At 44.1% G+C, this 27,286-nt stretch overlaps 3 protein-coding genes and 1 long non-coding RNA gene across 29 annotated transcripts in view; 2 read left to right on the forward strand and 2 right to left on the reverse strand.

The window, feature by feature from the left end:
* LOC6613925 (TLD domain-containing protein 2) overlaps positions 1-27,286 on the reverse strand; it is a 66,272-nt gene that overhangs the window by 3,732 nt on the left and 35,254 nt on the right. For 6 of the 26 annotated variants that reach the window (XM_032720903.1, XM_032720893.1, XM_032720892.1 and 3 more), the window contains 14 exons: positions 25,287-25,390; positions 23,772-24,059; positions 21,792-22,280; positions 21,499-21,605; positions 21,283-21,437; positions 19,925-20,498; positions 19,683-19,855; positions 19,240-19,371; positions 18,815-18,966; positions 18,594-18,756; positions 18,211-18,412; positions 17,575-17,664; positions 489-610; positions 258-417 (listed from right to left, as the gene is read on the reverse strand). In XM_032720903.1, coding sequence (XP_032576794.1) covers positions 258-417; positions 489-610; positions 17,575-17,664; positions 18,211-18,412; positions 18,594-18,756; positions 18,815-18,966; positions 19,240-19,371; positions 19,683-19,855; positions 19,925-20,498; positions 21,283-21,437; positions 21,499-21,605; positions 21,792-22,280; positions 23,772-24,059; positions 25,287-25,390 — 2,911 coding nt within the window. Of the gene's footprint in view, positions 1-257; positions 418-488; positions 611-3,546; positions 3,636-5,080; positions 5,423-8,194; positions 8,967-12,515; positions 12,926-17,574; positions 17,665-18,210; positions 18,413-18,593; positions 18,757-18,814; positions 18,967-19,239; positions 19,372-19,682; positions 19,856-19,924; positions 20,499-21,282; positions 21,438-21,498; positions 21,606-21,791; positions 22,281-22,957; positions 23,128-23,771; positions 24,060-25,286; positions 25,391-27,286 lie in introns of those variants that run through there. The other 20 variants (XM_032720906.1, XM_032720902.1, XM_032720901.1 and 17 more) reach the window with 14 other exon arrangements.
* On the reverse strand, positions 633-3,463 carry LOC6613923. The gene has a single exon (XM_002038352.2). It carries the CDS (start codon positions 3,099-3,101, stop codon positions 1,413-1,415), a length of 1,689 nt encoding a protein of 562 aa, XP_002038388.1. The 5' UTR covers positions 3,102-3,463; the 3' UTR covers positions 633-1,412.
* Positions 22,568-23,478, forward strand: LOC116801431. Its single transcript, XR_004362011.1, has 2 exons — positions 22,568-22,697; positions 22,788-23,478. It is a non-coding gene; the product is annotated as an uncharacterized LOC116801431 (long non-coding RNA).
* On the forward strand, positions 25,947-27,043 carry LOC6613926 (probable mitochondrial import inner membrane translocase subunit Tim17 1). Its single transcript, XM_002038355.2, has 3 exons — positions 25,947-26,342; positions 26,565-26,761; positions 26,828-27,043. Exons 1-3 carry the CDS (start codon positions 26,021-26,023, stop codon positions 26,846-26,848), a joined length of 540 nt encoding a protein of 179 aa, XP_002038391.1. The 5' UTR covers positions 25,947-26,020; the 3' UTR covers positions 26,849-27,043.

Raw genomic sequence — 27,286 nt, forward strand, 5'->3', positions numbered from 1 at the left:
ACTACTTCAGACTGAATAATAAAATTCAAAAGACTAATTGTATTTTATTAAAAAGGAAACAAAGTGGCAAGAAAATCATTCATCTTGTATATTTAATATTTAATGTTTATAAATATGTATGTGTGCAGTTCAATAGTCTTCTCAAAGCTAAAGACAAATACTAGTTTTACCCATTCAATTAAGATCTTATAAACTTTTAACTGCGCGACTCAATGATATTGAATATCTGCTCGTTCTTAAGGTGAGATTCAACTTACGTTGTGCTCCGTATCCTCAATGACAATCAGAACTGGACTCTCCAGACGCGCCATTTTGCGGTACAGGGAGTTCAGGGCGAAACCATGTTGTGAGGTGCTGAAGATCAAGGACCAGGAGTATCCCTCGGCTCTAGCCGGCAGATGTGAGCAGAGCTTCTCGCTGTCGAGCAGAAAAACCATCATTAGCTAAGATTCAATCAAAGGGTCCATTAAAGGCACTGCACTACTTACCGATGCTCCTCTGTGAGGATTTCTGTCTTGCCGATCAGGTCTGGTATGGGGAAGTCCAGGTCGAAGGAACCGGTGGCAAAGAGCGAGGTCTTGCGATATTCATCTGTGCTCATTGACAGCACCTGGAGGACGATTGATGAAAACAGCAGATATTAGCATAAGATGCAAGACATGAATGTACAACTATTAAACATAATCTAGTAGTGAAACATGTAATCAATTCCAAATCAAAATTAAATTACATATCTAAAATATATTCAAATACGTTTCTGCTGTTTTTTGGAAAGGGGTTTGTGGGATTTAGCATTTCGAGTTCGGTGCTTTGCTTTGGTTGTTGAACGTAATATACTTTAATACTTGGAGTGCAGTGCTAGTTTTCTGAGTCAGCCGACTTTGTGGGTGTCTCTTGTAGTGGTTAAAAAATTTAACTACAAATCAAAACGGCTCGCCGATGCCAAGGCACTAGCTGAGTGAACAAAAGTAAAAGAGAACACAATTACACGAGGAAGGATGTATATTTTACAATGCTGAAAGATGTGCTTGTGAAAATTGAACCGACCGGTTCCATACCATAAGGCCCCTACAGAGTCAAACCAAATTCAATCAAGAGAAGATGTTGTTAGAACCGACCGTTATCAAATAGAACAGATCTATATATATATATATATATTCCCACCATTGCATTTTTTGTTCGCAATTGTAATAGGTTTTATTTAAATTACTTTCGTTTTGCGATTATAATACTACACTTAGCCAGCAGGATTTCCAGGCCTCAATTTGGTTGACATTAAGGGATTTAGACAGTAAATGTGAAAGTTTCTTTTGTAGCACCATGAGAATAATGACCATGATTCGGGATTAGAGAGGACTTTCAGAAGGCAGAGGTCAGGTCACGACCTCACAATTGCGATAGGACTGGGAGACTCAGTAGCTGTTGAAGGCGCGGCTGTTCTGCCTGGAAGAAGCTTTTCCCAGGCGTTGGACGGCCGACTCCTTCTTGTAACTTGGCGGCATAGCGATATCGCTGTCCTCCGCGGCGGTTTCAGTTTCCATCGAGTTATTGGGAGCTCGCCTCTCGCCCATGACACCCTGCCCACGTGCCCTGTGCTCCGTTTGAAGGCGAGACTCGCTACGCGAGGATGACGGGAGCACCGAGTTACTGGGCGATGGCCAATTGGACTCTCTGGAGTCCCCCTTCTCATCCTCATCTTCTTCCGCAGCTGGTGGGCCGTTCCCCGCATAAAACCGTGGTGCAGCTTGTCGTTCGACGGCCTGATTTGAAGTTCCACGCCTTCTGCGCTTGTCCCGGGGCTCCGGAAAGGTCCTTTGATGAGGCTTGAGCTGCGGCGTTGGATTCACTGACTCTACAATTTGCTTCTGATTTCCCTTTTCCGACCTGCGGAAGGCGGCGTACTTCTGGTTAATCACCTGCTGGGAGGCACTAATCTGGGCCGCATTGTCCGACGACTCGTGGTGGAGTTCGTCCAACTGGGACTGTCCCAGCTTCCGGCGACTCTTGGCTGCGCCAAGGAAGGTCTGCTTTAAGAATTCGCGCTCTGCTTTGGGCTGCTCGTACCACGAATTCGGCTCGGGTGCGTCCTCCTCGTTCTTCCAGAGGCGCCTGGCCACTGTGATATCCGGACGCTCTGGTCGGACCATCGACACGTCCATAAGCTGATCCTCGGGCTTGTCCTCGGCGGCTGGCTTTGGCTTGTGCCAACTTGTGTGCGGACGCAGCTCGCTGCGATGCTCCGAGAACATCTCCTTGGCATTGGAGGTATACATCTCGTACTTGGGTCCGATGCCGAGCTGAAGCGGGGGATTGGCTAGGGCGTCGAAATTTCGAACGGCATGACCTATGACCATCTGGCGGCGACGTGGCCTCATCTGCCGTTGGGCTTCATCGTCGGGTTGGGCTGCTGGGTTACTGGTACTGCTCTCGGCCGGGATATAGGAGAGATACTTGAGGTTCTTTGGATGCTTCCAACCCTGCATGGGATCGACAGAGTTCTTCGACCGCTTGGCCATGTGGTCGTGGTAGTCGCGCAGCGCCTTGCGACTGGTATCGCAGGTAAGCATGTCGCGCGTGTCGGCGTCCACCACCATCAGCTCCTCCTGAATGGACTGGCTGATATCTTTGGCCGTCTGCATGGCCATGCCCTTGCCGATTCCTGCCGCCTGATTGTACCTCTGCTGGGTGGCCGACAATGAGGCTGTGTGCGTCGGCTGGACCTCCCGGCCCGAATACTCCTCGTTCTCCTGCTTTTCCAGATGCTGCAAGCGACTGCAGAGGGTGCTTTCGGAGGAGAACAGCCGCGCCTTGCCGTACACCTTTGGGGGCACCAACTTGGCATGTCCCAGGCTGGGGCCCATGCCTCGCACCCGGTCGACCAGCGTCTTCCTCTCCCCGGCAAACTTACGCACCCGGTTTCGGTGGAAGTCGTAGGGCTTCAACGCTGGCTTGGACCGTTCGCCCACCTGGCCCACGCTCTGGGGCAAACATGGCCTGCTCCGGGGGTGGTAATGCCTTTGCAGTGTGCCGGCCAGCGTATTCATCCGCAGGCTGAAGCCTCGGCGGGCCAGCCTCCCCAGGCTATACTGATGGGTACTCATAATGTAAACCAATGGATACACGAACAATTTAGCAAAAACCTGCGAAAACGAAGCACGTTTCTTCACGGACTAAAGAAATCGATTTCACGGACTCGCAAGACTAACAAAACACAGAAAAAAATTCGAATTTTCTATTTTGGAGAGCTCTGTACGAAACGAAATAAAACAACGACTGGCAACGAAATGAAAGTGCTCAGCGAATCTCCATATGAAAAGGGTCGAATGCAAAGACAACGACTGCTTGATCGGAAATAATTTGGAAAACCTTTTTTTAGATAAGTGCTTACCACAGCATGCAAATGCTTTTTTGGAACTCCCAAATGTAAGTCATAGAACCTCATTCTTCGTTTCCAATAATCGCCTTTTATTTGGCATGATTATATATGCGGAAATTTCAAAATTATAGCAATTGAAGAGAATCATCTTCTAGAAAACCCAAGCTCACCCCTAAAATTCGCTGGCAGGGACTCCTGTGATGATGGTGAAACTTTCGCAGTTTTTCGTGCAATCCCATGATGGGCAACCGATTGATTGGGGCTTCTTCAGAGAACTGTCGAAAAACCTGGTGCTAGTGTCCCCTTATTTAAGTTCAATGCAATCTAATCTGCCAGAAATCTCAGTTTCTGATCGCGCAAAGCTGTTTATGCTGCCATCGATTGATAGCAGAAAAGCTACACCACCTTCATGTGAAATTCACTTCGGAGCACTGACTAATTTTACGTGCGGACTTTGTTTTTACTTAATATAGTACACTGTGCTGGGTGTGACAATGTCGCCTTTGCCAGCGTGTGAACATTTCGCTAGTGACGTCAATGATTGTGCTAATTGTGTTCGTGGTGATCGAGTATGAATTACCAAAATAAGCGCTCCCTCATTTCAGGCATTTGCATAAGTTTTGCACACACGTAGCACTGCTATTGCTAATGGTTAGGAAGGGAGTTTTCAGACAGCACCCACACAGTTCGGTTACCAACCACCAACACCTGCTGCCATTCAGATGTGAGATCATTCGCATTCCCGAAACCATCTTAAACTCAAGGCAGCCTCTCGTCGACTCTCGGTCTTTGGCGGCCGTGATTCAGCCATTAGCAAGTCGTGATAAGGCCCAAAAACAAAACCAGCTCGCAAAATACTACACCGCTTATATCACAACAGCAGCGTAGTCGTATGTAATTCGGCGTCGAAGTTGGTGGTTTGATTAAATCTTGATAATCTGCGGATGATTGATTTGCTTTTCGCCACCACTCGAGTTGAAGAACCCCTGAGTGGCGCTCAGCGAATATTGCGCCATGACTTTGATACGCCATCGAGTGTCGAAACACTAGGGTGCAATCCAAATTGAATTAGGAAGGAACTTCCGAGCAATCTCGACTACGTTAGACGGCCTTGCCGGCAATTAGTCTGATATGAAATCTGCGATAAAATCAGATAGTCGCAGATAGCTGGCTAAGCCGCATGAAAGGTCGAGAGATCTGAATGGCAATACATACGAATCAATTTGGGTCAGTGAAACAGATCGGAAAGTCATTTTGATCACCAGACAGCGCCAATTTCATACATGTATGCGCCGTTTTTTGCGACAACTCAATGGAAACAAAAGAGTGCAGTAATTGAGGCGTGACAGCGATTTTCAGAGGACCACAACAATTAAAAAACAGAACGCAATTTCACAGACTCCGCAATAAAATAAAATGCGATTTTTAACGCACTTCAACGAGGGTCAGCAGTCAGTCGCAGATCAGAGCGTGTTTTTTGAAGGAGAGAGCCAAAGTCAAACGTCAATGACAGTCGGGCTGGTACATCGCATATAGGTTTATATATATTTGCCCAGCACTTCAAAGCACGAGCTCAGTTAAGCCTGAGTTGGGCTCAAATGTTGAGCGTAAAATAAACTCTTTAGAAATTAATGAAAACACATATAGAACAGCTGGGAAATCACATGAGTCATGTGTTCGTGGCCGCACCAATGATGTTTTTACCTCGCGGTCGAGTCCATGGCTGACAATTAATTCGCACATCTTCATTTAGTGTGGCACTGACTTTGTTGTCACTTTCAATCGAGTGGTCTGAATTTCTTCTGCACACACACAGTTTTTACACACGCGACGGCGCAGGTGGCGTATGCGCAATATCAAGTATACGCCACTTGGGCACGTGCTCGGCACAATTGTTTATCACAATCTGAATGTGAATGTGCGGCAGAATCAGTATCAGAATCCGTATCGGTATCAGAATCTTTATCGTTCGTTGCTCTGGAGGAACACAGATGCTGTGGAGATCAACTCCGCCGACTTGACCGACTTTGGCGTAGCGCGTTCAAAAGCCAACTGCCCGCGGATTCAGACCAAGCGTTTTTATTGGCGGCCAGCGAAAATATATTTATTTGCCGCTCGCTCAAATTAACTCAGCTCAAGTCGTGAGTTTGCTCGGCGAAAGAGAGAGCCAGGTATATTATACTTATTATAAATACGCAGAGAGGGCTTACTATATCGGGTTTGTGCTTTCCGAGATCGGAGGAGCGATTAAAATAAAATATATTAAAAATAGCAGACGGGGACAAACTGCTCACGTTGGATTCTTTCATATCAAACGCAAAACTTTCGCTTAGTTAATAGTTTTCAATCGGTCTAAAAATAGTGTTAAATCACAGTTATGGCCTTAAATTTTGACTTCTGTTCAACTTCAATTTGACTTCATAAAATGAGAACTCACGGCTTAATCTGCACTGCGATGAAGTTACGCATAATTGGTTTAGTTTATTATTAGTTATTTTGTTACTGGGCACACTTAGACTTTTAGCCAACATTGGCCTGATAAGTCCGTTCAAATATTAGGACCGCAAATTTAAAACCTTTAAACTAGTTATCTTTACGATGTTTGCTGGAAATCATTGCAACCCACTTTGCTTGCATCCCAGAATCGGTAGCACTCCGGATAAGATCTATATGGTCGTCATATATGTACATATGTGCAAGCGATTAATGTTTACAATCTCCTGTTTAGTCAAGAGTCGTAAACACAATCGGCCAGGGAAGAAAATAATTCCCAAGGGAGTTTCCCTCGGCAATTCAGTCACGACACAGGTTTGAGTTTCAGTTGACCAGAATTATTTGCACAACAAGATTTGCAATTTGTTTTCGTTTTCTCTGCGATGTAGATAAGACAGTTCTATTACCAGCTATCTGTTTTTAATAATTAGTTAAGAGCGCGATGAAATTGACTGACTGGCAGGAGCCTTGAAGTTATTTCCACCGCTTCTTGTGGAAGGGAGACTATCGTATTAGACTGTCCCTGTGTTGGCACGATCATTATCTTTCAATATCTTGTCACTATATTTTGGCACCACAAAAACGAAAAGCTCAGGTAGCAGATAGTTCATCATTTAGTCAAATAGAGAATTGGGTATTCTGATCATGTACGAAGCACCATTCAATTTACGATTCTTATATAATATTTGTTTAGATATGCTTTGTTTACTTTCTTATTAACTTATTTAACTTGCAGAACATATAGAACTATAAAGACCGCGTACTTTGGCTGGAGGAACGGCGGCGAACATATTCAGCAACGGCTATGCATCAACTGGTTTTCTGGCCCGAAATATTGAAAAGTGTGTGCCAGACAGGCAAATCCACAGAACCGGCCCCAAAACAAAAAGAGGTAAAAGCAGCAAAAGGCAAAGAGCAGCTACAGAAAAGAGCTTACTGGGCAAACAGGTATTGAGACCCGATAGTCGCGAAAGAGCCGGCAAAACAAAGGGGCTGAAACAAAGAACAGCAGGCATGGCACAAAGGTAATAGGTATGCAAAGGCATATACGGGCGATGAATTCTTGGCTTAAATGGCAAGGGGTAGTGGGTTTTTGCTTTGGACTGGCGGAGGAATTGGGTGGTAATTAAGGTGTGTGAGAGGCTTGGCTTGGCAGAGGTGCGAAGCAAAGGTATGGTAATGAATCGCACATGAGAACTCCTAACAATCAACTTTGTGCTCTGTGTGTGCAAAACAGCTACAGATGTTTGCATGGAAACCTATCATTTCTTTATCTAAGAAGTTCTTATTATATTTACAACTAGGAAAATTGTAAGACTTACTATCATTTTCTCTGTTTCTGACCGATAGATTTCCCACACCTCAGAATGTAAAGCACTTTTGCCTTGAAGATCATGCATGCATTATAATTAAATGAGATCCAGAGAAATATCTAACTGCTGAGCAGCATTGAAGTCTGATAACCTAATTACAACCAGAGCTGATATCGTTTTTATTTTTCCTGTTTTTCCGCATTCCTTATCGGTTCATGTTACTTCAACCATGCTATTTAAACTCACTCGCCTTTCTGTCTTTCCGCCTTTACTTCATTTGTTTTGGCCCAAATGCATTACAACAGCATGAAAATGCATTTGGTGCGCAATTTATCATTTTGTAGGTTTGTTTAGTTTTTGCATCTGCACTTTTGCTCTGTGCCTTGTAATTTATATGTCTAAGCAAATATTTGGTTGTTCGCGCACAGAACAACTTGGGTTAGTTAGCATGTGTTGTGAGGTCACATTGTCCAACAAAACAAGAGAAGTGTTTGTCAAAGTTAAATAGCAACTAGCGACTTGGGCAGGTTCCAAGCTTGCTTACTTGTACCGCTTGGGGATGAGGCTCCTCCGGAGAGATCGTTAACCCGAGGCAAACACCAAAGTTCAAGACACCCGACAGGGAGACAAATGGCATTCGCCCGAGATGATCGGGGTCTTAGCCACATTTGTGTCTAATGATGATGCCATAATAGTTGCAAATCAGTTCGAGCAATTAAAAGCGGTTTGTAATAGGAGAAACGTGTGCGATAATGGCTCTATAATAGAGTTAACCCTTATATTCTTGACTCTAATTACTAACATCACTAAGCAACAAAGTTTAGCCGACGAAGCGGGGATTTCGATTATTGAAAATTGAGTGCCAAAGAGAATAAAAAGTATCCTTTAGATATGTATTCATTTACTCTTCCTACGAAAATAAGTTTTAAATGGAAGCCCGCTTCTAAATTGCTAGATACACACATATCCCTTTTGGATCCCTTTGCCAGATGCGATCCTGACCGGCACTCACCGTTTCGTGCATTTCGCCGCTCTCGTCGAGGAGAGCCTCCAGGCTCTGGTCGTCCTTGGTGGGCGAGAGAGGGGGCGTGGGCGCGCGGTTCTTGGCCGAGAGGAGGGAGCGCGGCAGCAGGTGGCGGCCGTAGTGCAGGTAGAGGTAGCGACCCCACCTGCGCCCGGCCAGCCCGCAAACGGCCAAGATGGCGAACAGAGAAATGGCGAACCACATGTTGCTGATGGCCAACAGTGGCGGTATTCAGTGGAAGCGGGCAGCGGTAGCAGCTGCAAAAGCTTTCGTGCGTGGGGGTGTCCCACTATTTGGGCTAGCACTGTTCGAAAGCTCTGGCGCTCCACATATCGCCTCTCTGTCTCTCGCTCTCTCTCTCTTTCGCTTTTCTGAATGGTCTTGTGACCCACGAGATTTGCTTCAGCTTTTTTCTCCGATTATTTGCGTTTCTGTTGTCGCCACCGCTTTTATCACGCTCTACGCCTTCCGCTCTCCGCCGTTGCAGCACTGTGTTTGGCCTTTCTTCGTTACACGTAAACACTTTGTTCCTATTTAGAACATTCAAATTTGTTTACTTTTCAACGTGTTCTCCGCAGATGTTTTTTCTATATTTTAGTTCTTTTCTTTCACTTTAAAAGCTCCTCTTGGGGGCAGCTCTGTGTGTTTTCAAACAAGTTGCTCGACCGACTGAAACTTATTGGACTCTCTTTTGGAGACTCGGAAAAAAACGGGCCTCTGCTAACACGCCACCTACAGTGAGTCACGTCACACTTCGGCCAGCCCCCAGACACAAACTTTATGGTTTTCAAACAAGTTGCTCGACCGACTGAAACTTATTGGACTCTCTTTTGGAGACTCGGAAAAAAACGGGCCTCTGCTAACACGCCACCTACAGTGAGTCACGTCACACTTCGGCCAGCCCCCAGACACAAACTTTATGGCCTATAAAAGCAGAGGCGAACTTATCAGCCCTATTCAAACGCTCCCATTTGGTGTGGTGGAGCCGGTTCGAAATGGCAAAAAGGTTGTACGACTTATGTGGTTGTGCTTATTACTTGGGTTTACACAAATATTTATGAAGTGTTAAAACAGGGAAGTTCCTGGATCATTTATTAATTTAATAGTATGTAAATTGAAAAGTAATAACTCTGAAACCACATAATTTTGTAAATCTGTTTAGTCCACTTTTTACAGTGTTGGTGGTACAGGTCGATATAATATGTTAGCCACTGTCGGAACATTATGTTTACAGCGCTGTTAAGCGTGTTTCAAACAACAGGTCTAGTGTTGAGACACCATGTTTCTGCAACATGTTGCTAGGAGCATTCCAACTCGAAGTTGCGTATACGTAATATTTATTTTTATGCAATAATTTATTATTGGAGGCTGCAAATTGCTGAGCTAGAAATAAAAGCATGAGCTGTCTCTTGTTTCTTTTTGGCACTCACGTGCCAAACTCATTTTGTTTTGGTTTGTTTTTCTTCGAGGTTTTATACATATCTGCTGTTTGAGCAAGGTGTTTACATTTTTTTGGGTTAAATGCGTAATTTTACCAACAGGTTTTGAGTAAATAAAAAAACTCTGTAGGTCGGAGGAAGAGCGTTTAAAATTTGAACTGGATAAGTTGTGTTTTTAATAAGATACAGATGAACTCAATAAAGAAATATCAAACATGTTGGTTCAAACTTGCAGCAGTACAATACGCATTTTGAAGTGATTGGTTTTATTTCTGGAAGTTTGACTGTAGTTAACGCCTTACACAAGCCGGAGGAAGAAGAGGACAAGTGGCCGAGACGATGACCATAACTAAACGGATTTGTGGGCGTGTTTAATGCGGCGACAACGGCAGCAGGTCAAGCAAATACAAAGTCGAAAACAACATGAGCCATGCAGTTCAGTTCGTATTCTAATTAGTTACGCAGCAAACCGGTTAAAGTATGTTTTTCAAATCGCGTAAAAAGCCCCTCAAACCGTTGGAGTAGAGGGTACTTAAAAATAAACTGGAACCGGAATCGCCTTTCCCAACATTGCTCTACTCTGGAATGCATGCGATATCTTAAAGAGACCGATCGACGGCGAACCGGTTAAAAACGGATAACTCTTTAAATTGCCCTTGTTTCAGAGTCCACAGATGGATTTGATCACATGATCGTACCGAAGATTAAGTTTGCATCACCCACAGCTGTCTGACTTATGGCTTATTTGTAGGTACGAACCTCGGTCTTAACTACCCGCAATTAGTCCTAACAGGTTAATATTTGAGTCTGGTTAAAAACACGACCTAACTTATGATTTCAGGTCGCCTTTTTTGTGGATAACTTTCATTCAAAACTTAGGTCATCTTGAATGATTTGCTTTACCTTTAATTGCCTCTAATTACAATGAAGAAATTGTTGACATGTACGTTTCTGACTAGCCAAAACATAGTTACCAAGTTGTCTGACCCCTTTTTTGCTCCTCAATTTGTATACTACAATGAAATCGACAGCACGCAATTATTTTTTGGCGACCTAAATGATGAAACAATCACGTGTCTGCGGGTATCTTTACATCGCAGCCGTAGATGTGTGCGATTTGATTTGTTTGTTTACGTGGACTCGATGTGTATCCACTTGTCGAATGTTTGTTGATACGAGAGCATTCGTGCAACGCCCTCTCGACAATCGCCAGGTAGTGGGTATTGTGTTACCGAAAACATGTTCATAATGAGGCAACAATTGCAGCTAGATGCTGGTAATCCAATATCCCGGCTCAGGGGCCGTAAACAGGAACTTGAAAGTCTGTGGAAGCATTCACTCAGCGCTGCAGTTCCACTTGATAATTTATATAATGCTTATTAGCAAAAAAACGATTTGGGGCAAATTGAAAGGTATAAAATAACTAACTAAATATATCATTAGATCAAGACATTCTCTCGTAATCTAATATTGAGCACCTCCTTTTCTTGCTTCTAGTTATCCACTCCTCAGAAAAATGAAATACGTACAGACCCCGGATAATTCCAGTCAACCATTTGAAATCCAAGTCGGATAATAACCAAGCTTATATGGTTATGTGGCTCTTCACAACTGGCTGATTTCTTTCCCCCAAACAGAACCCGTTGTCGCATTGAATTTCGATTCGGGCAAACACAAAAGTGTTTATACACTCCGCTCGTTTTTCTTTTTTCGATCAAAAGTCCTATTGAAATCGTGTGGCCGACCTGGGCAATGCTTTTGGAATTAAACCTAATTACAGACAAAGGTGGGTAATTAAAGAGAGGTGACTCCCGAGCCCCAAAACAATGCCGAAAGGTGAAAGAAATGTCAAATGTGCCGCGATATAATGACGATAAAATAAAAACCTAGCTTGTAATGCAAATTGAAATGAAACCGAAAATATTTTAAAGTTTTCTAGACCGGCTGAACGGGTATCGGCTCAAGAAATTGGAAATTTCTAGCCGATCATAAAGTGCCATGAGATATGTGATTATGCAGATGAGGAATAGTTCCACGGTACTTGGTCGTCGCTTCTAGCCGCACAATCTGCCATTCAAATTTCTCCGAAATATGAAATTCGTTTAAGCAATCGAAACACTCGAATCGATCGGGGGATGGAGATAACAGATACAAGAGCCTCTGATAACCGTGTTGTATGTGTTCAAGTGATGGCGTAGAACTCCATCTGTTTCTGAGGCTCCACATAAATATAGTAAGAGGTTGTCGAGGTCGGCAAGTAAACCGTGGTGTAAACACGGATGCTTCAGACGTTGCGATCACTGAATTCCAAGTGGAAAAGTGAGATTCGATTCTAGTCACTATCTTGGGCACAGAATAAGTTTATATAAGCGACTGCTTGGCGGAACACCAATTGGCCGGGCAATTTGACCAATTTTACTAACTATTCACATTTAATTCTCAGACAAATTACGAGCACACACAAGGATAGCCCAGATCATCTGGTATGCCATATACACAGTGGCTACAGTGGCTTCGATTCGCATTCCACCTTCGTGGCGGCGGCATTTACATGATCATTATCGTCGAGGCTGGACATTTTCGGTGGAATCCGAATCCGACCTTTTGGGCGGCAATTGGGAACCTTTTCGATCGATATGGCCACCGTTTATGGCCGAGGCATTGAATACTTTTGGCTTTCGGCTGAGACGCGCGCGGATTACAAAACTGACTGCATTTTGAAATACAATTTTCTTTGTTTTCGATGCGATTTCGCTTTCGGTTTCGCTATTTTTGTTTTCTGCCACTACTTTCACCCCGGGCAGAAGTGTCTCACGTCCCGCAGAAGAGTAATATTTTATTTTGGCTTTCGTCGACTCATAAATATTTACCCTTTTCTTGATGTATTTGGCTATTTTTGAGATTTTCATTGTTTTGGCGCTCATTTTGGCAGCGTTTTTAGCCGGTGGCCCCAGAAGAATCGAAGATCGCAGAATCGTGGAGAGCCGAAGATCGAGAGAAGAGCGAGCCGCTTTCCTCGCACTCTTTCTTCTGCTGTTTTTCGCCGTATCTAATTTTGGACACGCTGCTCTGCGCGGAAAAACCCGAAAGCTATTTGCCCAAGTGCAGTTGATCAAATATTGCTCTATTTTTCGGTCGAACGAAAGTCACATTTTCGGCAGACTTCTAGATCTATTCTATCTTCTGGATCACACGCGCTGCGGTCTTTAAGTCGGTATTTCGAATTTCGAATATTCAGAATGGAACGCGACGGCGACTGTGCGGCTTGGAGGTGTTGCGAAAACTAAAAAGCCAGCCATAGCTGGCTCAGTCGACACAGTCGCAGTCGCAGCAGGCGCCGCAGCAGCAGCGGCAGCAACAAATGAAACAACATCGCCAGTAGAAACAATAACAATATCAACAGCAGCCAAACGTGGCTCAGCCGCCGCTGCCTTTCAGCTGATACGAGTGTATTAAGCTGTGGCTGCGATCCGTCCGTCCACTGTGACGATTCGAGGGACGCGACTGTGGGTGGCACGGGTGATCTTACATTTGAAATGCTGATCACTTGCAGGGGTTCCAGAGGCACAGGGGCTAAACATGCGCTTTCCGGCGACTTTCGACTCTTTTGCGGATCAATTTTGTCATCGCAAACAAACGGGACAGGATCGCCTTTTAATTCTCTGCTCGGGATTTGTTCTTAGTTAAGTCTAGTCTGGTCTAGTCACCATATATTTTGAGGCTAAAGAACTTTCGATAGAATTGATGGTATATAGCAAACATTAATAATATTATTAGGATTGATAATATCTGCATTACTGCAGGCTTCTTTAATCCTTTGTGTCTTAACTGACGCTTTATTGACGAATAAGATGTATTTTGATTAGATTGTGATTAAATTCAAAACTATAGATACGATGTATCTTTTCCAAATGCTATCCCTTTCGTTATGCAGTCGCCTTTTTTTCGAGTGCTCCATCCCCACCCCCGCTTTCCCCCAGCGCGGTAATTGCTTTTCAGGTGTTTGCTGCGCTTTTACTTTACAGCTATGCAAACATATTAACTGTCATGCTAATCAATCGATTGCACAGCGCCTATACGAGTGTATTCACTGCCTGGCCAGCGATTTGTTTGCTATGCCCCCTTTTAAACGAAGCATTTTAGCGGCTTACTAAGTGTGTGCGTACACCTTTTGTGTGCATTCCTTGGAAGGCAATCGAATCCGCTGCTGCATCTACATATGTATGCACCGAATGCACCTGCCACAGACTTACGACACATCCCACACCAAAGGGAAAATTCTAGATTGAATCGCAGATACAACGTGAATGTGGATCGCTCACTGGCGAAAATAATCAAGATCAAGAACAGGTTAAAGATCCTTTTGGCACTTTACTTATTATTTGGTGATTATTTATAGATGAGATTAAGGTCCAGAGATTTACCATAAGCCAGTACTACTTTGTAAGCAAACGAGTTATCATCGACTTTATTCCAGTTACGTCCATTAATTTCTGCTCATACGAATCGTCCCATAACTTAATGGCGTTTATTAAGTGCGAGATAGTAAACAGTACTTAGTACTATTATTGCATATACTATTTATATTCGTTTCTATATTATGATTATTGATATTTATGATTATTGCCAATTAATTCGGTTTAGTATCTGTGTTCGAATTGAATAAATACAGGAGATACCTTAATCATATCATTCATTTGAATGAGACATTGCGATTACTATCTCAATTATTCGTCTGAATGCCAGAAGGCAAGAGTTAACTTTCAATCAAGATCAGTGCGACACCTCGGCACTTCTCAATCATTCGAAACCGCACCCACGATCCACAACTTATGTGAATGAGATATCAAAGTATCCCGCAGGAATACTAAAAGATCGTTTCCACTCCCACTTAACCGCCCACCCGCGAAAGTGCATTAATTGCAGAATTAAGCAAGTGGTTTATGGGACTGCTGCAATAAAGTGCGCAATTTAATATAAGAGAGCACTTACATACGATGAACCATCTTTTGATAACCCGGGAGATAGAGGGAAAAGGCTGGGCGAGAGATATGCAAATTGAGAAGATGATTCCGATGGAGATGCGTGGTGGGTGGTGGAGAGGCGAGATGCGAGCAGGCCTCTGAGCAATCCAATTCCAATTGTCCTCCCAGCTCGTTCGTAAAAATTCATTGAAGCCAATTGATGGTACAACTACACTACCAGGCCTACCGGCCCTACAAATATTTATTTATAGTATATTGGCATGGGACGTCCAGCAATTGGAGGCGATGTTGATTTGGCTGGCGTCACCGGCCCTGGGAACTGGGGGGCGTGGCTCGGGAGCATCACCGCTTAGGATTCGGCGCCCACAAAGTGCGGGCAGTACGATCTTGTCCGCTAATTGAGCGTTTAAGTGAGGCAAGGCGCATCGTTTTATTCTGCTATTTTTATTCACCTGAACCGGATTTAGCATCGAAAAAATAGACGATGATGAGACGCACCAATCAACTCGGCAAGCAAACAAAATAAAACAGAAAACTTAAACCGGCTAAATGACAATCGCTGTGGAGCGCTTTAAATACGTATTTAATTGGGATTCAATTAGAATATAGTTAAATGTAAGTTAGTAGTTAGTTAGCCGCTGCTCCGCCTGATGCGACATGTGTTCGAACTGGCTTTAATTGAATCGATTTATAATTGAAACATCTAGCGATCCATCCAATAAACGATTTATGCGAGGCACGCGCTCATCTCCGCGCAAGTAGTGGTCTGCAATCTAAACTAAACCAACCGGTTGGTTGGATTATAAAATAATGAACTCGTCGCTCATTTGAGTAAAAGTTCAGCATACGCATTTGGCTCCATTCATAAATTCATAATTTATGCAGACCGCAAACTATTAATGTTCATTAAATTCTTAACTAAGGCATTCATTTGCCCATAGTTTTGAGGTAGCGCAGTGCTAGGTAGACCAGGAAAATGGAACGAATATATGTTCCTTCAAAGATAATCCACAATGGGGGCTCAATTCCGACTGAGCTCATCCATCAAACGCGCTTCAAGATAAGCTCAAGAATTGCGCAATTGGTCTGCATTATCTCCAAACGGTCACTTTTGATTCACCCAAATCAAATACCACAAATCACTCAGCGGGTTTGACAATCAAGAGATCCCATTCATTGGACACATCTGTGGCCTCCAGGTCATTTTGGCTCAGCGGAAGTTTCTACAAGCCAAGTTCGCATCGGAAGCGATTGTCAGTTGGTGTTTGGTCACTCATGGCCACTAATGGTGGGTATTCCATTTACTAGCGATAACCCTTGAGTGCCAAGATCTATTGATAGCTCACTGCTGTGGCTCTCTGTTTTTACGATTATGGATGTTTTGATGCGACGCTAATGAGGAAACAATTTGCCGGTGCATTGCTACACTGGCGGCTGATAAGACGGGGAAATTAATCATTCCGGCGATAAAGGAAAATTCAGTTCGGACCTGTTACGGGCAGTGGTGGAGTGCCTAAAGTGGAGTGCCAGGCCCTCAAAACACTGGAGTTACTCAACTCCCTCGTGAACCCAAAACTGCACTTGGCACGCTTTCGGGGATGTGAAAACGTGCCCGTTAATATCGCGCAAACAAATTCACAAAAGGCGCTAATTGTTGTAAAATGCCGATGAATTAAAATGAGTCTGCATAAAACAGGTGCCTTTTAAAATGTTAAATATTGCGAAATGGAGCCCCATCGAATCAGTCTAATTAGCATGTCAATTTGGAGCTTCGAACGGAGACCAGAAGAATGTGGTGGTTAGCTGAAAAGGAGCCAGAATATCAAGGGGCCGGCTGTAGATGGGCTCCCAGCTGATACTTGTCGATCGCAGGCAAGGTTGGACTTGGCTGTGGTCGTATATATTACGCATGTAAATGGGTTTCGTTGGCTGTTAGGCTAGGTTGGGTAATAGGGCCATATGCGAGTATGTATCTGTAGTGATAAAGCCTCAAAGTGATTCGTTGTGGTTGCTCTGCATTTGGCATTTGGCTGAGTGAAGCCCCAGAAGCGTCGAAAAAATAAAGTTTCTTGAACTAAAATGCGAGGTCCATGAATGGTTTAGTTCTCCGAAGTGAGTGGCTCTTACAGAAATGAATATTTGTTTACAATGGAAGTGATAACCAAAAGGTTATCGCATACAATCGAGCTGTTTGTCATGGCAATTTGTTTTTAAATGTTATGTAAAAAGATAAAACAGGTCTTGTTACTTCCTCGTTGCCAGCTTTGTATTCAAATATACGAACATACAATCCTTTATTTCAAGTTGTTTATCTCTTTTAGGGAAGTTAAAGCTTGGTCCTTCACCACCGCATTTTGTGTCCTTCATATTCAATATGAATTCGATTGAAATTTCGATGCAATGAAAATGTTTGAATTTAAGATGCTCTCACTGAAAGTATGAATTATAAACCTTTTGCCAATCTAGAAATGATAATTGGTTGACTTTTTAGTAAATGAGGATATTAAATGCTCGCTCGACAGAGAAATGAGCCAATGCAACTTATACTAAGATCCCAATGGATAGGATAATATACCAATGATGGGCGATTGTAAAAGTGCCGAAAGAACAGAAAAACTTGAGTGACGAATGCAGGCAACAAGTGCTAGTGCCAGAGTGCCAGAGATTTTTCGTGGAAAATGTAATATTCATTTTTTATGAATTGATAAAACACAACATAAGAAAAGTGCAATAGTGCTTAGGTTTCGAAACTACAGTAACGGAAACATAAATACCAGCGAGCACAAACTATTGAAATCAACAATAACCGAAAATAGAAATATAAGTTAGCAAAAATTCAAAGTTTTCACACAATTTCCAAAGTATTTTTTTTTTTTTTTTGGTTTTTCTTTTGTTTGGTGCGGTTTAGGTGAAGAATTCTTATAAAAGGGTTTCTGGTCCTAACCTCGCCGCCCAGCATTTCCAGGTCATGCGATGCGGCATGCGATGCCGTTTTTATGATCTTGTAGGTCTTGGCGAACGGCGCCTTTATAAGCTGTCGTAGTTACAGGATGTTAGATATCATATCATATCATATCGTGGTATAGATTTGTATTAGGGCGAATGGGAGGCTCATTTCGATGGAGATTGTTTGTAGGTTTCGATTTCGAATCGATTTTGTTCGATATTATTTCGGTTGGAAATTAAATGCAAATCAAATTTCAAGACAGAAGAAAAACAAGAAAAGAAGGAGAAGAAAACGCATGTACAAAACACGTGGGGAAAAATGTAAACAAGATTTACGATTATATAAGTATGTATAGAACAAATTTTGCGTATAAATTTCATTAATTAGTAATCATTAAATCGATTTCTGAGGCATAACCTAAAGAAGCAGAGGTAATATCGTAATATCGATTCGGTTCGTAAGTCAAAAATATCGTGGAAGAGCTCGAGAGAATCTTTGGAAAATACATATATGTAGAACAAGTCGAGGAGAAAACTCAGAGCAAAGAGTTAAACGATATGGATAGGTAGATAAAGACATAGTCGCGGATGGATACCCTCGGGTCAGGCCGGCATCGAATGGATTCGGACTCACCTCCCAGGACTCGCGGGTCAGGTCGCTAATCTCCTCGCCATCCTGGCTGCCGCCTCCCATGCCGGCTTTGGTGGTGCCGCTCTTGGTCCACTCGGTGTCCTCTTGAATCAGCTCGAAGCCACGCGCCTTGATCTGCTCTTCGTCCAGCTCACCGTACAGGTGTTTCACCCAGGTGTTTATGAAGCGATAGAGCTCATCAACGCTGCAATCGAAACAAAATGTAATATTAATAAATGTAAATAAATTAAAATGTAATACACTCTTTGGAATGTCAGAATATAGCGAGCATGTTGTCCAAACCCCGGTTTTCAATCTGGAGGTATTAGATACGCTTTTACAGGCAATGAAGCAACAAGATCTCCATGAATACGAAAATAACTCACCGATTCTTTGGCACACTGAACCAGTACTCAGCGCGCAACTTGTTCTTGCCGTAGGACATGACAGAGGTTGGCAGCGGAATGGCCTTGCCGATGGGCTTGCCCATGCGCAGGCGTAGATACAATGGTGGGTCAAGGCAGGCTCGAGCCGGACGTGGGATGAGTTCTGTGGAAGATACAACATTGGTGAGCGTCCCATCGATTGGATATCAAATCCATCTTACTGTCCACACTGATAAAGAGTTCCGGCTTGTCGTCCATGGAGACCATGGAGCGATAGTCCAGCTTGGGCGCCTGCTTGGCCTCCTTCAGCTTGGTGCTGGATGAAGTGCCCTCCGACGAGTGAGGACGAATAAAGGTGCCGATTGAGGAACGTCTGGGGAGGTACAACAAGAATGTATTAGCATAGATCATAAGAACGTAGCACTAAAGGAACAATGATTGGAATTTACACTCAGAACTAAAGAATGAAGCTGATGAATCAATTTCAACCAAAAATGGGTAAATGTGCTTGGTGGACTTAGGTACTTCTTTGCGATTCAACACTACAACATCAACATCACTAGCAACAACAAGAGCAACAACAACGGCAACACATAGTGGAACACATCAAGAAAGTGGTGACAGCTGATCGGAGATCCGTCCTTACCCATAGGTCATGTGACCCTCGGAATGAGTCGAATGCGGAGTCAATGGCGGCACAGGTGAGCCACCAGAGTCCTCGGACGGTGTTTTCGAAAAGAGATTCCCGCCCAGCTCTGAGACCAGAGTGATGGGCGAGCTATATGGTTCGTACATGAGTGTGGAAAGTATATATAGGCAAGATATCGAGTGTTATGTGTCGTATTATGTTGTGCCGTGTGGTGTAGTTGTGGTTGTGGTTGTGGGTGTGTTTGTGGGGTGTGGCGACATGAGCGAGAGCAAGTGGAGTATGTATGTTTAGCAAAGCAGCCGATCCGCACAAAACGAAGGTAAGCATTTGCATTTTTGGTTTTTTTTTTTTGAGTTTTCGAAACGAAATAAACAAAATTTGGTACCAATTATAGTCAGAGATCGCTAAATGTGAACTCACTGAGTTCGGGGTGGACTCACCTTGAGAATACTTTCGAAAATACACTTTGGTTGGAGTCACCCGTGTTGGGCGCCGAGTCTGTGTCTCCCGACTTGTTCAGGCTTCCACTGCCCACGCCGCCGGGCGGCACGGCTCCACCCTCCCCAGTCAAGCCCTCCACCCAGGTCAGGGGGTATGAGAGACGTTTAAGCATCTGCAGAGTAAAGAGTATTAGTAAATATTTCAATACAGCACTTAAAATTGATTTAATCGATTAGGGTACCTTGTTCTTCTTGTCCGCCTGCTTGTCTGTGGCAGCCAGTGCAGCCGCCTGGGCCTGAGCCTGCTGGGCAGCCTCGTCGTCGACGCTGAAGCTCACGCTCGAGGTCTTCTTACGGACGCCCCCTGCGCCTCCTGTGCCGGCGTCGAGACTCTGGCCAAGGATGGTGCTGCGCGGCGGGGACTCGCTGAAGTGCGTCGGCACAATGGTTTTCGGTGGTACCCAGTCGGAGCTGAGGACAATGTCCGCGTCGCTGTAGACGGTTTTCTTTGGTATCGGCTGTACGTTGGGAACGGGCTCGCGTATATCGATGCCCGAGTCGTAGCAAGACTGCTTGGACAGTTGCTCCAAGTGCTCCAGGTCGATGCCCGAGGGAGGCAGAGGAGCGACGGCTGAGGTGGGTGCGACGGCGGCGGCAGCTGCAGCGGCAGCCACAAGGGGCTGACCAAGCGGCACGCCGCTGACCGAGCTATTGGCCGAGTGCGGATCCTGGACACGTGCGCCACTGTCCACGGTAACGTTAGACTCGTTGTCGCCCTCATCTTCCGAGGATCTTCGGGAATTAGACAAACAATAGCTGAGTAATATTTGGGGGCGCGGCACACACACAGATTTATGTACAAGTGGTTTTTGGGGGTGTGATGTGTTATGGGTTTTGGTGTAAAGCGGTTGGTTTATTAACACAAATTGCATTTATGGGTAGGGTTTTTGGCGTGGCGTGGTCAAAATATGAAAATAAAAACGCAAAAAACAAAAAGCAAGTTATTAAAACAATTAAAAGTGGTCTTTGGCAAGCCAAAGTCTTATCTACTATAAATGATTTCCAGTGATTGAATAGTACTTATATAGTACTTCACTTCATGAAGGCTACTTGAGATAATATATTCTCGATTATATAGCTATCGATTTCATTGATTTAGAAATGCGTTTATAGTCCTGAGTTATCAAATTAATGAGTTTTATGGTAATCATGAGAACAGTAAACAGATTCAAATCGCATTTCAATCAAAAGGTATTATTGGATACGATGCATGAAATTAATCAATTTATAATTTCGCGATTAAGCTTTGCAATTTCGATTAGGTAAACAAAATTATCTAATAATGTTTATGTTTGTTAAAAATAAGATTTGTGCAAAGTCTAACGAAGAGTAACGTTATAATATATGTATGTACATTATGTTAATTACTTAAAATCGAACATTTTTATACGTTCCTCAAAAATCGAAAAAGCGTGTACAATTATACAAAAAATTTACATTATTTTGCGAAGTGAGAAAAAACATCTAAAAATGGATCAACAAACAAAAATGTCTGGAGAATGTGTGAACACAAGCGTGAGGCAGCTGGGCAAACACTAACCGGTCTTTGCTCGGAATGGCCCAGTGGTGATCCAACAAACTCTTGCGCCGCTCCTCGAGGGTGGAGCGAGTGCTGGAGAGGCCCAGGCCGGCCTTCTTGTCTTCATCGTCTAGAGCGTCAGTCTTAGCGCTATCTTTGGCTTCCATAGAAGAGTCCTGTAGAAAATGGAAGAGTAGTTAGTTGGAACACAGGATCAATATAATTATAATGCCTTACCTCCACACGTTCGCGGTCGAAGGCTTTGGGAAACGCGTCGCCATCGCGTCCAGTGCTAGAGCACAGCGACTCTTGGTCGTCAGCGATCTCTAGCGACCCAATTTCTTCTGTTGTTAGATAAGAAAATAGTATTAGTAAGCGAATTTCTTGTGGAAAAGGGAATTTTATCATCACTGTTTCTATACGTCTGTTTCCGACCGATCTTAGGCAAGTTAAGCAGTTAATCATCTTCGACGATTTTATATAGGAGTTACAGAAACTTGATTTCAGGAATGACCCGTCGCAGAACTTACCATCCAAGCGCTTATTACCGTCTTCGCCCAGCAGCGACTGCTGCTCGGGTAGCTCCTTGGAGTCTTCTTCGACTAATACTGGTTTGGGATAGTAGATCTCCGGCTTCTCCGCGTCTCCCGAGGCGGAGTTCAGGCCCTGACCTGCTCCTCCGGCCACTCGCATGTGCGCTATGTCGTGGAAGATGGCGGCGTTGACCACCAGCTCCATGGGCGCAATGACGCCGTAGCTCTCCGGGCCGTGCTCGATGACCAGGGGATCGCTGACGTTGGGATCGAACATAACGGCGTTGGGCGTGACCAGCAAGACGCCGCCCACCACGCCCTGTCCGTCTGTGATGTGGCGCACATTGATCTTGAGGAAGCGCTGGGTGATCACCGGATCGTCGCTTTTGTTGGCCTCCTCCTCCGCCTGCTGCTGCTGGCTACTGCCGCCCACGCGCTCCATGTGTCCCGGTTTTGGGGATCCGGGGCGCAGGCCCTCGAGTATGTCTGCAAGGAGCGGCATTTGGTTAATATCTTTGCTGGTTAGGTGGTCTGCAAAAACGCCATTTAGTTATTATATTATATTGGGCGCAAGTGGTTTTCGGGTGCTATTTTGCTGGGCTGTGATTTTATCAACTACACCCGTGGCCGCGATAAGATTGTGAAAGCAAAATTGATATATGGGATAGTTTAGACTAAATCTACGCCTTGTGACCCCCTTTGTTGATCTAAGTGTTACGACCAGTGAATGGGAACGGCATTATAGCGCTTTTCCTAGTTAGTTGGGCGTGTAAGGTGATGTCGTAAAGAGATTGCCCAAAGGGTGTAGCTTTTGCATAGGGTCATGGGATGGTAACAAATATTATACACCATCATACGAGGGGGTGCAAGGGGTTGCTAATAGTTCAGACTAACTGGGTGGTTGTAAGTTTTAACTTTAATAGTGTAATTAGTTTCTAGTTCAAACTAGTTATGATGCCTTTTGTATCTATTTGAATCTATCATCCATAACAGCGATGCGGTTTCCTGGGACATAGTCATGGGAATGGACAACGAGACCCTTGCTTGACCGAAGGTTATACTTTCCGGAACACCTGGACCTTCAAGGCCAGGAGTTTGTCAACCGCAATTAGCACTTATTCGCAGATCGGAGAAACAACAATGGTAGAAAAACAAACAATAACCTCCATTGCGCCAGAAGACAGCCGTGTGCATGCTGAAACTGTGGATCTCGAGTACGTCCCGGCGCACTCTACGTCGTGGATTATCCGGCTCTCAGTACGTGGCCTTCGGCAATCGACCGACTCGATTTTATTGCCTTTTTAAAGTGAAAAACAGCGTAAAAACACGTTCTATGAAACAGACAACATTGGCCAGCAGTGTGACCGCAGCTCGGTTGTTTACATATACCTCATGTTAAGGGAATATACTGAAAAGTTCTCGTCTGAAGTAAGGGTATTCATGAAACTGCAATGCTGTTTTTGGAAAAAGTAGCGCCAAAAATCGTAGATATTACAAAATGGGGCCAAACATTAATTTTCCATCTGAAATTCATCAATTAACGTATGCACATACCTTTAACTATATTAAATAGCTGAATAAGGCTATTTCAAAGTTAGATCTATCTCTGAGACTAACTTCTTTTTGGAATTATAGCAATTTGATAAATAATAAACATAACAGCTTTTCACTGTTTTTAACAAAACATTATTACGAAGAAAACCTAATTTAAATAACTAAAATCAAATAAGCGATATGTGCATTTAATTGCGCATATGGGTATATGATATTATGCAAATGTTTGGACTTCTCTAGTGAATGCGATCCAAAAAGCGATTGAAGAACGCAATACGCAGTTTCTCAAACAATGTTGACACATGCATGTAAAAAGCGCGTGCAATGAAAATCTCAAGCGGCGATGATGGCAAACGCTTCACTATCGTCGCACCAATTGCACCATTTCCACGGAGCAGCGCCTGGGTTGGCTTCCGTTCTTACCTTTCTCGCGGCTCTCGTCGCCGGACAGCTTGCGCTCGACCGGACTCGATTTGCCGGACAGGCTGGCGCCGTCCGCGTCGTGGGTGGAGCTGCTGGAGGCGTCGTCCCTGGCGCTCTTGTCCGGCACCAGCAGCTGCTGGCCCGGGTAGATAAAGGAGCTGTTCAGGCGGTTGAGGTGGGTCAGCTCCGATGGCGTGGTGTCGAACCGGGCGGCCACGGATGTCAGGGTGTCGCGATTGCCCACGGTGTAGGAAATGGTGGGTATGGTGGGCAATGAAGACTTTTGCCCTGCGGAACGAAAAGAAATCATAATTAATAATGGCATCGTATCGCTGGCGGCGCGTGCTCGCAGTTCTTTACTCGGAGGATCGGGCTCCTTCGGGGGACGCTGCTGGAAGAGCTCGAAAGCGTCGCCATCGGGTCGCAGGTGCGAATAGATCACACCTGTTGGCGGAACCTGCCGCCGGCAGAGGTATATAACCGAGAACTGTTTGGTTGGCAGGTGCCAGTATATCTCAATCATTTCCACCATTTCTAGCCCTGTATTACACTGTTTCCTCTCCTCTGTCCTTCAAACTGCGTGCTCATCAGTTTTATCGAACTGTCACAATTGCATCCATACATATAAACAACTATCAGCACTGTTAGCTTGGGCGCGCACTTTTAAACGCTTACATTCTGCAAGCGTCTGCAAGCCGTGCGGAATTGAAAGACCACTCACTGGGCCAGCAAAAAGACCATTGGTGTTATCAGACTAACTATTCACTTTGATACCGGGAGGTGCGATAAGAATTTGTTTGTAGGTACCCCCCGTTTGCCACACAATACTCTGCAATGACTCAGATATCTGCGAATCAAGTTCAAAGGTCGACAATCGATGTTGCACTGGCAAAGCAAACTTGTTTTTTTTTTTTGTAATTAAAACTATTTATGATTATGTTAGGAACGCCTCTGGCTTAGGCACTAAAATGGACTGTAATGCGCAAAGTACAAACTGTGTTGATAGATCGGAATTTGGATTCTGTAGAATTATTTAAAACTGCATTATATTTTGACGAGGTTTGCAAGAGTTATTTTGTAAAAAACCCTCCTTCGTAGCAGATTTTATTTAAGATTAATTCAAAATTTGCACTCTCGTAATTATACATAGATTTTACTTAGAGTGTGAGCTTGAGCGACACCTGTCGGCAGAATCCTCTACCCAATTCCTTGAGAGACCCCTAGCGTTGGCTTGAAGAACCTACGATTTCTACACAAATTTTACATTCTGTCGTATAATATAAGTTTAAACTAAACTATTTGAATTAAAAGTGAGCGAATACAGGGTTTTAAGCCAGGCAAGGTTGCTTCCCGAAATAAGTATTAGTTTTGAGAAATACAAAATCATTTTTATACAATTCTGCATCCATCTGCTTATCTGCCTTATCTAAATTTACTCCCACAGAGTAAATGAAATCTCATCGGTTTAAATCTGTCTAATTGAGTGATATAAAGTGGACTATCGGAAATACTTACTTGATAGTTTGTCGACGCTCTCGAAGCGCTGCTCCACTTTGGAGCGGAGCGAGTCCAAGTCGAATGGAGCCGCAAGGCCGTGATCCACGCTGCGCGATTTGCTCCTGGAAAAGTCGGAGAGCGGTTGTAGAATCGGCGGGGAATGGAATATTTGGGCTTGTAGCGATCGGAGCGCAATCTGTTGCGATCCTTATCACTTACAAATTTCCAGCTCGAATTGTGACCATAACCGGGTGGTAATAACAATTTATTTATTGGCAGCCCGTTTGCCTTTTTTATTCAACCTTTTTGTTGTGCATTTGCTATCGTTTTGTAAAGATTATCTTGACGATCAGCGAGTGTCCAAATACGGCGAAACGACGCATTTTAAATGTTTTTTTAAACGGTTTTTGATCTGTTTTGTTTTTTGTTCGATTAGCCTTTAAACGACTGGCGAGAAGTCACGATTTTTCAAGTGACTGTCCTTAGGTGTTCGATAGAGTTAACTCAGAAAAGTATAAGGTATAAGTAATTTGTAAGGAATTTGTGAGGACTTGTCGAGTGCATTTAATTACTGATTATAATTTCAAAATGGTAAGTTTTCTATTTCTATTTCTATTTGCTTTAAATTTTTGTAATGAAACTTTAAATTTAAAGGAGGCCTTGACTTGTAAATCTATTCTGCTGCCAATTGTGTGTCTGTCGCCACATCAATTTTACCCACTGAGCTGTCCTGAATCCTATAATCAACTGACATGGCGGAGTACGGTCGTGAGCCTTGTCCCTTTCGCATTGTCGAGGATTGTGGTGGAGCCTTCGCAATGGGCGCCTTGGGCGGAGGAGCCTTCCAAGCGATCAAGGGCTTTCGAAACGCTCCCTCCGGCCTGAGATACCGATTGAGCGGAGGATTGGCGGCGGTACGGGCTCGATCCGGCCTGGTGGGCGGTAACTTTGCGGTGTGGGGTGCCACCTTCAGCGCCATCGACTGCTCACTGGTTTACTTCCGGAAGAAGGAGGATCCGTGGAACGCCATAATTAGTGGAGCGACCACCGGGGGCATTCTTGCTGCCAGAACTGGTGAGTTTTTAGCGTTTTTTTTCAGGTAAATGCATTAACAATGAGTGCACCAGGCTGGTTTTCAGGAGCTGTATATTCTTCGATACCTTTTTGTCTTGTTTTTCTTTTTGGTCAACTTTATGGCTATTATCGCTCATTTGATAAAAGAATATTTACTTTTTGGCTCATTGCTAGAGGTAGTTTAAATACAGCTAAGACATTTCTGTGACCTCTCTTTCGCAGGACTAACCTCCATGCTCAGTAGTGCCTTGGTGGGCGGGGCTCTGTTGGCCCTTATAGAGGGCGTGGGCATTGTGGTGTCCCATTATTCGGCGGATTCCTACCGCCAGGTGTCGCCCGTGGAGCGGCAGGAACGGTACAAGCAGGAGCTTTTACGCCAGCAAAAGGACGTTTCTCCACTCGCTACGACTTATGGAGAGGTTAATGAAATCCCCTGGGCAATAATACCCCTCAATAATTCCGCCACTCGCACTCTTTAATTCCAGATCGATTCTTCGGCATTGTAGAATTCTTCGCTGCGTCATCGCCTAGACGTCGCTATCCATCCGCGAACGCGAACGTGGATCGACGATTGCATACCAATTTATAAAAGATTGCTTTGATTGTTCAAATCTGATACTGGCGGCATTTCCATTTCAATTTAAATTCGATTGTCGTACAGTGCAAGTTTTAGAATCATTAATATATTTTCCTTTACGCTTCATGTTGTGTTTGCTTCGGCATATTTATATCGACGGTCTGAAGTCCAGACGAAGTGTGCTGGCTTTTTGGGAGGCGCGTGTGCTTCAAAGCTCCATACTTGAAATTCCAAGCTTATTTGGGGTTTCCACCTCCAAAACTCCTTTGATCAAGCGAGAAACTCAAACCTTAATGTATCTGAGCCTAAATCCTGAGCCTAATTCCTAAATAAATGGAATCACTGGATTCTACTAGATTCCTAGAAA

Source organism: Drosophila sechellia, chromosome 3R (assembly GCF_004382195.2).
Source record: "Drosophila sechellia strain sech25 chromosome 3R, ASM438219v1, whole genome shotgun sequence".
Taxonomy (NCBI): Eukaryota; Metazoa; Arthropoda; class Insecta; order Diptera; family Drosophilidae; genus Drosophila; species Drosophila sechellia.

Coding starts and splice junctions, on each gene's coding strand:
- LOC6613926 (XM_002038355.2), top strand. CDS start 26,021: ATGGCGGAGTACGGTCGTGAGCCTTGTCCCTTTCGCATTGTCGAGGAT. Junction 26,343..26,564: donor CATTCTTGCTGCCAGAACTG/GTGAGTTTTTAG, acceptor TCTCTTTCGCAG/GACTAACCTCCATGCTCAGT. Junction 26,762..26,827: donor TCGCTACGACTTATGGAGAG/GTTAATGAAATC, acceptor CTTTAATTCCAG/ATCGATTCTTCGGCATTGTA.
- LOC6613923 (XM_002038352.2), bottom strand. CDS start 3,101: ATGAGTACCCATCAGTATAGCCTGGGGAGGCTGGCCCGCCGAGGCTTC.